This window comes from Scylla paramamosain, unplaced genomic scaffold (assembly GCF_035594125.1).
Source record: "Scylla paramamosain isolate STU-SP2022 unplaced genomic scaffold, ASM3559412v1 Contig66, whole genome shotgun sequence".
NCBI lineage: Eukaryota > Metazoa > Arthropoda > Malacostraca > Decapoda > Portunidae > Scylla > Scylla paramamosain.
In genome coordinates this window covers 67,501-77,500 of record NW_026973731.1, presented here as the reverse complement: position 1 = coordinate 77,500, position 10,000 = coordinate 67,501, and the positions used below count along the sequence as shown (strand labels likewise).

Below are 10,000 nucleotides of genomic sequence, written 5' to 3'. Positions count from 1 at the left end.
CCAATTGCATAGACAAGAACAAAGCCTACAGGTAAATATGTTATTATTATTATTATTATTATTATTATGTGGTTTTAATACTATTACTGTGTGTGTTTGTGTGTGTGTGTGTCTGATGCATGTCTGTCTTCCAGCAAGCAGGAACAGAAGCAGAGGAGGCAAGACAGAAGATGGAGGAGGAGAGGAAGAAGGAGGTGGAGGAGGTGGAGGAAAGGTGGAGAGAGAAGATGAAGCAAGCTACTCTAGAACATGAACTGGAGATGGAAGAGTTAAGACAGCAGTTAGGAACAGTGAAGGAGGTAAGGCTCTCTCTCTCTCTCTCTCTCTCTCTCTCTCTCTCTCTCTCTCTCTCTCTCTCTCTCTCTCTCTCTCTCTCTCTCTCTCTCTCTCTCTCTCTCTCTCTCTCTCTCTCATTTTCATTGTTATTGTTGGTGTTCATTTCTCTTTTGCTCACCACTGCTATATACCTCCTCCTCCTCCTCCTCCTCCTCCCACAGACGCTGGTGGCCGGCCTGGAGGGAAGAGTGGAGGAGAAAGTAAGGGAGCAACTTCAGCAAGAAAAAGAAAGAATTGTAAAGATTTTGGAAACGAGTTTTGTAGAGAGGGAAAGAAATGCACTGGAAATATTGAAGGCAGAGCTACTGGAAAGGTGTGTGTGTGTGTGTGTGTGTGTGTGTGTGTGTGTGTGTGTGTGTGTGTGTGTGTGTGTGTGTGTGATTTAATGGTACAATATAATTCTGTTTTGTCATTTTTTTTATTCTCTCTCTCTCTGTCTCTCTCTCTCTCTCTCGTAGGTTGAGGCAGGAGAAGGAGGAAGCAGTGGAAGAAGAAGGGAACAAGATCAGAGCTGAGTGGAAGAAAGATTTGCATAGGAAAGAAGAAGAAAAGAAGAGAGAAAGACAAGAATTTCTGGAGAATGAGAGGAGGCACTGGGAGAAGGAGAAGGAGGAGGAAGTGCAGAGGAAACTTGCTCTTGTGGTAAGGAAAAGTTTTTGGGTCTTGAAAAACTTTTGAGTCTTGAAAAACTTTTGAGTCGGGAAATTTTTGAGTCTGGAATTATTCAAGTTTTGTTTGTTTGTGTGTGCATCACCCTTTGCAGTTGTGTGACAGCCAAGTGTCCACTCCCAGCACTGCCACAGCAACACGAGGGCAGTGCAACAAGCCAGGAGGTCTACATGTCGCAGGCCCTGTACATAACACACCTGCCTGCTTCCACCTGCTTCCACCTGCTTCCACCTGTCATTCCCATCCATACACCTGTCCAGTCATCCTTCAGAGCTCCCTGACGACTCAACACTCACATCCTTGTTACTTAGTTCACCCATCACCTTATTTAAAGCCATTTCATTCCCATCTCATAAATATTAACTTTATCAACCTTGAACACATCACTTCTTGTTCTCCCCTTAGTGCTGTTCTTCATGATCCTGCTAATGTCACTCTTGTCATGTCCCCTGTGCCACTTGAAGACCCCCACCAGACCCCCTCTTAGTCACCCTTGTCATGTCCCCTGTGCCACTTGAAGACCCCCACCAGACCCCCTCTTAGTCACCCTTGTCATGTCCCCTGTGCCACTTGAAGACCCCCACCAGACCCCCTCTTAGTCACCCTTGTCATGTCCCCTGTGCCACTTGAAGACCCCCACCAGACCCCCTCTTAGTCACCCTTGTCATGTCCCCTGTACCAAAACACTAACTACTACTACTACTACTACTACTACAACTACTACTACTACTACTTCAGGTGGAGGAAGGCCGAAGGGAACTGGAGGAGGAGAGAAAGAGGCACAGGCTGGAAGTTGAAAGCATAAGGTCTAGATTTAGAATGATGACAACGACGACAGCCACCACCAGCACCTCCCCCACTAGCATGCCTTTCTCTTCAAGTCCCAGCGAGGAGCACCCGCCCTCCTCCCCACCCTCGTCTCTCAACAGATGGGAGGTGAGAGAGAGACAAAGAGAGAAAGAGAGAAAGAGAGGACACCGACAATTCACACTGCAAATATTCTATCTTACTCTAATGCCTCTCTTTAATTTCCTCAGGGCCTGGACAGACTGAGAGAGGAACTGATGAAAGAGAGAGAGATAGAGATTGAAGAGAGAATTGCAAGTATAAGAGAGGAAGAAAGGAGGAAACTAGATGACGAAAAACAGGTAAGACGGACAGAGAGAGGGAGAGAGAGAATGTAAGGATTAAAAACATTGATTGGATGGTAATTGGTGCAAGAAAAGAATGATGTTTGTTGTGAAGGAGAGGCAGGAGACGGGGGAAAGAAACACACAGAGGAATGAGGAAAAACACGAACAAAACACGACAACAACAAATTCAACACAAAACAACACAATACACAGACAGAAATACAAACCCAAGCTATCTACACATGAAAAACACATTTACACACCTGAAAACATAACACATTACACATTTACACATCTGAAAATGCCCAAAAACTGTGTTCCTTCTCTACCTGGCTATTGCTCACACCTGCACCACCAACACTTGATTTCAATTAGTGTGATGTGAGTAAACCACAGGAACCTTCAATCAAGTCAATACAGACACTGCCACACACACCCAGACACTGCCACACACACCCAAACACTGCCACACACACCCAAACACTGCCACACACACCCAGACACTGCCACACACACCCAGACACTGCCACACACACCCACACACTGCCACACACACCCAAACACTGCCACACACACCCAGACACTGCCACACACACCCAGACACTGCCACACACACCCAGACACTGCCACACACACCCAGACACTGCCACACACACCCAAACACTGCCACACACACCCAAACACTGCCACACACACCCAAACACTGCCACACACACCCAAACACTGCCACACACCCAAACACTGCCACACACACCCAAACACTGCCACACACACCCAAACACTGCCACACACACCCAAACACTGCCACACACACCCAGACACTGCCACACACACCCAAACTGCCTTAAGGCTTAATATAGTCGCAGAGAGAGAGAGAGAGAGAGAGAGAGAGAGAGAGAGAGAGAGAGAGAGAGAGAGAGAGAACCCTGACAAGACTAATTAATTCCATCATTATTTCCTTAATTAATAGCAGTCATTAACATATCAACAATAATGAAATAATGAACTTTAATAAATCTTTAAAAAAATATATATATATCTTGAATAGTGATATTGCTATACTCTTCAATAATATCAATAACATCTTTTCTTTGTGTCTGTGTATCAAACCGAACCATTTCAAACTTAATCTCTTGTTCCTTGACCTTCCTGACCTCTGTCTTGCTTTGTACTGACCTTGTGACCTTTACAATTCCTTAAACTGGATTTTATGTTAATACTATTTTTTTCTTTTTTTTGGGTAATAGATGGAGTTTGCAGAAGCGGTGAAAGCTTTGGCACAGGACAAGGAAAGGGTTATTGAAGATTTAAAGATTAGGATTCAGCTTCTAACAGATGAATGTGACAGAAGAAGAGGAGGAGGAGGAGGAGGAGGAGGAGGAAGAGAGGAGGAGGAAGGGAGAAATGTTGGAGGACAGATATTGCAAGAAAATGTTGAATTGAAGGTAAGAGTGTGTTTGAGTGTGTTTGAGTGTGTTTTGAGTGTGTTTTGAGTGTTTTGGTGTGTTTTGAGTGTTTTGGGTGTGTTTTGAGTGTTTGGGTGTGTTTTGAGTGTGTTTTGAGTGTGTTTTGGGTGTGTTTTGAGTGTGTTTTGGTGTGTTTTGGGTGTGTTTTGAGTGTTTTTGGTGTGTTTTGAGTGTGTTTTGAGTGAGTTTTGAGTATGTTTTGAGTGTTTTGGGTGTGTTTTGAGTGTGTTTTGGGTGTGTTTCGGTGTGTTTTGAGTGTGTTTTGAGTGTTTTGGTGTGTTTTGAGTGTGTTTGGGTGTGTTTTGGGTGTGTTTTGAGTGTGTTTTGGGTGTGTTTGGGTATGTTTTGGGTATGTTTTGAGTGTGTTTTGGTGTGTTTGGGTGTGTTTTGAATGTTTTGAGTGTGTTTGGGTGTGTTTTGGTGTGTTTTGAGTGTGTTTTGAGTGTTTTGGTATGTTTTGAGTGTGTTTTGAGTGTGTTTCACCAAGTGCTGTTCACTGTCAACAGACACACTCACACATTGTCCTCTCTCTCTCTCTCTCTCTCTCTCTCTCTCTCTCTCTCTCTCTCTCTCTCTCTCTCTCTCTCTCTCTCTCTCTCTCTCTCTCTCTCTCTCTCTCTCTCTCTCTCTCTCTCTCAGAATCAGATCACCTCACTGCAGAAACAAGTCAGAAATTTGGAAATTGAACTGGCAAGAGCAAAACGGTTTTCATTTGTGACGCAGCAGAGCACCACCGCCACCACCACCACCACCGCCACCGCTGCTGCCGCTGCTGCCACCAACATGACGGCTTCCACAGCCTCAACGACTGTTAATGAAGACACGAGAGAGAATTTGGTACGTTAGGTTAGGTTTACCAGTGTCTTCTGAATCACTGTGCTTTGTCAATGTCACTGTTTTGCAAGGCCACAGGGATGGCCTTGCAAAACACAGGGGTAGCTGGGTTCTCAAGAGTGTTTCTCCTACACAAATGTTGTTAATCTGTCACTGGAGCCGTAAAAACACCCTTGAAAACCTGCATTTTAAAAGAGTGTTTCTCCTGTCAGTAATGCAGAAATGTTGTTAATCTGTCGCAGAAATGTTGTTAATCTGTTACTAGAACCATAAAAACACCCTTGAAAACCCACATCACTTTAAGTAGAGCCTTTTAAAAGAGTGTTTCTCCTGTCATTAATGCAGAAATGAACACCCTTGAAAACCCTTGTCACTTCAACTACAGCCTTTTAAAAGTGTTTCTCCTGTCAGTAATACAGAAATGTTGTTAATCTGTCACTGCAACTGTAAAAACACCCTTGAAAACCTGTGTCACTTCAACTACAGCCTTTTAAAAGAGTGTTTCTCCTGTCAGTAATGCAGAAATGTTGTTAGTCTGTCACTGCAACTGTAAAAACACCCTTGAAAACCTGCCTCACTTCAACTACAGCCTTTTAAAAGAGTGTTTCTCCTGTCAGTAATGCAGAAATGTTGTTAATCTGTCACTGCAACTGTAAAAACACCCTTGAAAACCCACATCACTTCAACTACAGCCTTTTAAAAGAGTGTTTCTCCTGTCAGTAATGCAGAAATGTTGTTAATCTATCACTGGAACTATAAAAACACCCTTGAAAACCCTTGTCACTTCAACTACAGCCTTTTAAAAGAGTGTTTCTCCTGTCAGTAATGCAGAAATGTTGTTAATCTGTCACTGGAACTATAAAAACACCCTTGAAAACCCACATCACTTCAACTAGAGCGTTTTAAAAGAGTGTTTCTCCTGTCAGTTATGCAGAAATGTTATTAATCTATCACTGCAACTGTAAAAACACCCTTGAAAACCCTTGTCACTTCAACTACAGCCTTTTAAAAGAGTGTTTCTCCTGTCAGTAATGCAGAAATGTTGTTAATCTGTCACTGCAACTGTAAAAACACCCTTGAAAATCTGCGTCACTTCAACTACAGCCTTTTAAAAGAGTGTTTCTCCTGTCAGTAATGCAGAAATGTTGTTAGTCTGTCACTGCAACTGTAAAAACACCCTTGAAAACCTGCATCACTTCAACTACAGCCTTTTAAAAGAGTGTTTCTCCTGTCAGTAATGCAGAAATGTTAATCTGTCACTGACTGGAACTATAAAAACACCCTTGAAAACCCTTGTCACTTCAACTACAGCCTTTTAAAAGAGTGTTTCTCCTGTCAGTAATGCAGAAATGTTGTTAATCTGTCACTGCAACTGTAAAAACACCCTTGAAAACCTGTGTCACTTCAATTACAGCCTTTTAAAAGAGTGTTTCTCCTGTCAGTAATGCAGAAATGTTGTTAATCTGTCACTGCAACTGTAAAAACACCCTTGAAAACCCTCATCACTTCAACTACAGCCTTTTAAAAGAGTGTTTCTCCTGTCAGTAATGCAGAAATGTTGTTAATCTGTCACTGCAACTGTAAAAACACCCTTGAAAACCCACATCACTTCAACAACAGCCTTTTAAAAGAGTGTTTCTCCTGTCAGTAATGCAGAAATGTTGTTAATCTGTCACTGCAACTGTAAAAACACCCTTGAAAACCCACATCACTTCAACAACAGCCTTTTAAAAGAGTGTTTCTCCTGTCAGTAATGCAGAAATGTTGTTAATCTGTCACTGCAACTGTAAAAACACCCTTGAAAACCCTCATCACTTCAACTACAGCCTTTTAAAAGAGTGTTTCTCCTGTCAGTAATGCAGAAATGTTGTTAATCTGTCACTGCAACTGTAAAAACACCCTTGAAAACCCACATCACTTCAACAACAGCCTTTTAAAAGAGTGTTTCTCCTGTCAGTAATGCAGAAATGTTGTTAATCTGTCACTGCAACTGTAAAAACACCCTTGAAAACCCTCATCACTTCAACTACAGCCTTTTAAAAGAGTGTTTCTCCTGTCAGTAATGCAGAAATGTTAATCTATCACTGCAACTGTAAAAACACCCTTGAAAACCTGTGTCACTTCAACTACAGCCTTTTAAAAGAGTGTTTCTCCTGTCAGTAATGCAGCAAAGTGTTTCTCCTGTCAGATACAATGCTGAGAATAGTCTGTGTGTCCATATTACTTGATAAAGAAGCCACATCCTCACTCTGTCACGTCTTTGGGGGAACTGAAGAAAAACTGAGGCTGGTGTTAGCATAGTAATAATAATGATAGCAATAATTTTAAGATATTTATGTATGTATATAGTCACCCTTGTCATGTCCCCTGTGCCACTTGAAGACCCCCAACACACCCCCTCTTAGTCACCCTTGTCATGTCCCCTGTGCCACTTGAAGACCCCCACCAGACCCCCTTGTCATGTCCCCTGTGCCACTTGAAGACCCCCACCAGACCCCCTCTTAGTCACCCTTGTCATGTCCCCTGTGCCACTTGAAGACCCCCAGCAGACCCCCTTGTCATGTCCCCTGTGCCACTTGAAGACCTCCACCAGTCACTCTCATGACATCCCCTCTCTCTCTCTCTCTCTCTCTCTGCAGCCACACCAGGCCAGCCCACTCCTGTCTCATGGTACCATCACCTTTAATTCCTGCCAGACTGGGGACACTGTGTTGGTGGTTTGGGATGCAATACATGGCCACTACAAAGTGTTGCAGGAAGGTGTCTCCTCACAACACTTGCATTTCCTTCACTCTGATGCTTACAACTTGCTGGGATTGACTAAAGGTGAGTGTGTGTGTAATAATAATAATAATAATAATAATAAACGGTTTATTATTTAGGCAGTTGACAAACTGAAAATGTACATAGGGGATGGGGAAAAACTTAACATTAATCCTAACGGTAAGACTAATCTAGGAGGGAAATACTATCGATTGATGGCTCGCACCATGGTGGGAATCGCACTGAGTCTGTACCGGTCCGTGCGCGGCGCCTTCAGGGGCGTTATTTTGTTGTGGTGTCTGGTGGCACGGACAGGGCGAGGCGCGTCGGGCGGCAGCATGTCTCTGAGACGCGGATGATGCAGTAGTCCCTTCCCAAACTTCTCCAGAGCCTCTCGGTGCCTGGTGGATATTCTGGACAGACTCAGGGTGGTCAGGGCTTCTTCATAGGTGGTGTATGCAGGGCCAAGGATGACCCTGCACGCCCTTTTCTGCACACTCTCTAGCTGTAGCTGTTGAGTGTGTGTGAGGGAGGAGGACCACGCTGGGGAGGCGTACATGAGTTTGGGGAGGATGAAGGTGAGGTACACCCCCCTTAACTCATCAGTCGGCGTCCCCAGCGACCTGAGTCTGCGCAGCATGTACAGCCTGTAGGTAGCTGATCTCACGGTGCTGGCGACATGCTGCTTCCAGGTCAGCTGGTCGTCCACCGTGACTCCGAGAAGCTTGGCACATTGGACCACCTGGAGGGGGTGAGGGCCCACTGTGAGCCGGGGAGGGGGCACTGGTACAGAGGAGGTACAGAAATGCATCACCACAGTTTTGCTGTGGTTGATGGTCATCCTGCTCTCCTCTGTCCACGTCTGCAGTCGCTCCAGAATTGCTTGCAGTGGCGAGTAGTCCGGGTTCTTGTTGGAAACTGGGACGCCCACGGTGCAGTCGTCCACATACTTCCAGCGATGGGGGGTGTCGGTGAGGGCGTCGTTGATGAGGAGGAGGAAGCATAGAGGACCCATCTTGGTCCCCTGGGGGACTCCACATGTCAGCTGTTGGAAATTAGAGACAGAGCCCTGATAGCGAACGGCCTGACGTCTCCCTGTGAGGAAGTCGGCTAGCCACGCTATCAGATTAGGAGGGAGACCCAGACTTACTGCCTTGCTGATGACAACAGTGTGATCAACTAGATCAAAGGCTTTTTTGAAGTCGACAAAAGCAACAGCTAGAGAGGTGTTTCGCTTGTCCAGGTGGCTGTGGATGAATTCAAGGAAGCTGGTCAGGTAATGTGAGGTGGAGGTGGCTTTAATATTTCCGAATTGTCTGATATCCACGGTGTTACAAATTTTGGTGTAGGCCCAGTCATATACAAAATCTTCACAAATAAGGCTAGGGATGGGGGTGATAGAGACTGGCCTGAGGTCATTGAGTGACTGAGGACTGGAAGTTTTGGGGATGGGAGTGACATAAGATGTCTTCCAGTCCGCGGGGCAAGAGTGTTGGGAGAGTGAGGCGTTTATTATGGAGCATAGCGGTGTTGCTAGCTCTACAGCAAATTCCTTGTAAATTTTTATAGGAAGGTCAGTGGGTGTGGTGGATCTTGGTTTAAATTTAAGTATTCTCTTAAAAACATCCATCGCCTGGACAGTGTGTGGAGGGGAGGGAGCGGGCAGATAGGCAGGAAGCGGAGTGGTGTGGAGGGGAGGAAAGGTTTGACAGATAGCAGCAAAGTGATCGTTCATCTCCTGAGCCGCGAGATTAGCAGGAAGGTGTGAGGTGCAAGGAAGGGATGAAGTGTGCTTTTGTAAGCCACACAAAGCTTTGATCTTAGCGTACCACTGTCTGTTGTTGGTCAGCTTGAGGTGGTGTATCTTGTCTGGGTAATAGCTTGCCTTTGCATTCTTAATCTCCCTGATTACTCTGTTTCTTAGTTTCCTGTAAAGGACCGGGCAGGAGTGGAACGCCCAGGTCCGCTGACGCATGAGTCTTTTAATGCGGGGCGTCATCCAGGGAGCATCAGACGGGTGCGTTGTGACGCTCTTGGCTGGGAAGTAGTGGTGGAAGGCAGCTGTAGTAGTGGCGACGTAGTTTTGCCATTTTAAGTGGACGTCCTCCTCATCCAGCACCTCGGTCCACGGGTGTTGTGTCACCCACTGCCCAAACTCCCTCATGGCTGAGTCAGGCATGGGGCGGTGGGTCCTGGTGACAGCTGACCGGGGGGTCGAGGTGGTGGGTGTGGGTGACCACAGTATGGAGAGGTGGGTGCTCCGTCCCATGGGAGGCAGCGGCTTGGGTGGCGAGTACTGCTGGCCCAGGTCTGTGAGGATAAGGTCGAGGATGGCTTGCTGGTGGGTGGGGAAGTCCACGACCTGGGTGAGGTGTAGCTGGTGTAGGATATCGTTGATATCTAATCTGTTAAAGTCCCCACAGATGACCAGCTTGGCAGCAGGATACCTCACCCTCAGGGCATCAGCAGTGTTGATGATGTGAGCGGTGAGCAACTGTGCAGTGGCGGCTCGTGGGGGGTGGTACACGACGCAGACTATGATGGAGGCCGTGTTGTTGGGATGGGAGGGGGCGTGACTCTCACCCACAGGGCCTCCACACCGGCAGGAATATCGACAGGGAGGTGTGAGGGGCTGAGGGCAGAGCGGCAGAAGACGGCCACTCCCCCCCCCCTGCGCCCTGACCTGAGGTGATGGTATAGCTGGTAGTCCTGCATCGTGCACACCTCAGGAACAATCTGCCACGCCTCAGTAACCGCCACAATGTCCGCACAAGTAGATCTCACCGTCACAATCACTTC

The 10,000-nt window shown here is 46.2% G+C and overlaps 1 protein-coding gene across 1 annotated transcript in view; it reads left to right on the top strand.

Moving 5' to 3' along the window:
- Nucleotides 1-10,000, top strand: part of LOC135098480 (RB1-inducible coiled-coil protein 1-like) — a 34,119-nt gene that overhangs the window by 15,267 nt on the left and 8,852 nt on the right. Inside the window, exons 22-30 of the mRNA XM_064000879.1 lie at nucleotides 1-31; nucleotides 135-299; nucleotides 498-649; nucleotides 795-978; nucleotides 1,744-1,941; nucleotides 2,043-2,153; nucleotides 3,386-3,583; nucleotides 4,244-4,441; nucleotides 7,078-7,264. The exon at nucleotides 1-31 is cut by the window's left edge and continues 200 nt beyond it. Coding sequence (XP_063856949.1) covers nucleotides 1-31; nucleotides 135-299; nucleotides 498-649; nucleotides 795-978; nucleotides 1,744-1,941; nucleotides 2,043-2,153; nucleotides 3,386-3,583; nucleotides 4,244-4,441; nucleotides 7,078-7,264 — 1,424 coding nt within the window. The remainder of the gene's footprint in view (nucleotides 32-134; nucleotides 300-497; nucleotides 650-794; nucleotides 979-1,743; nucleotides 1,942-2,042; nucleotides 2,154-3,385; nucleotides 3,584-4,243; nucleotides 4,442-7,077; nucleotides 7,265-10,000) is intronic.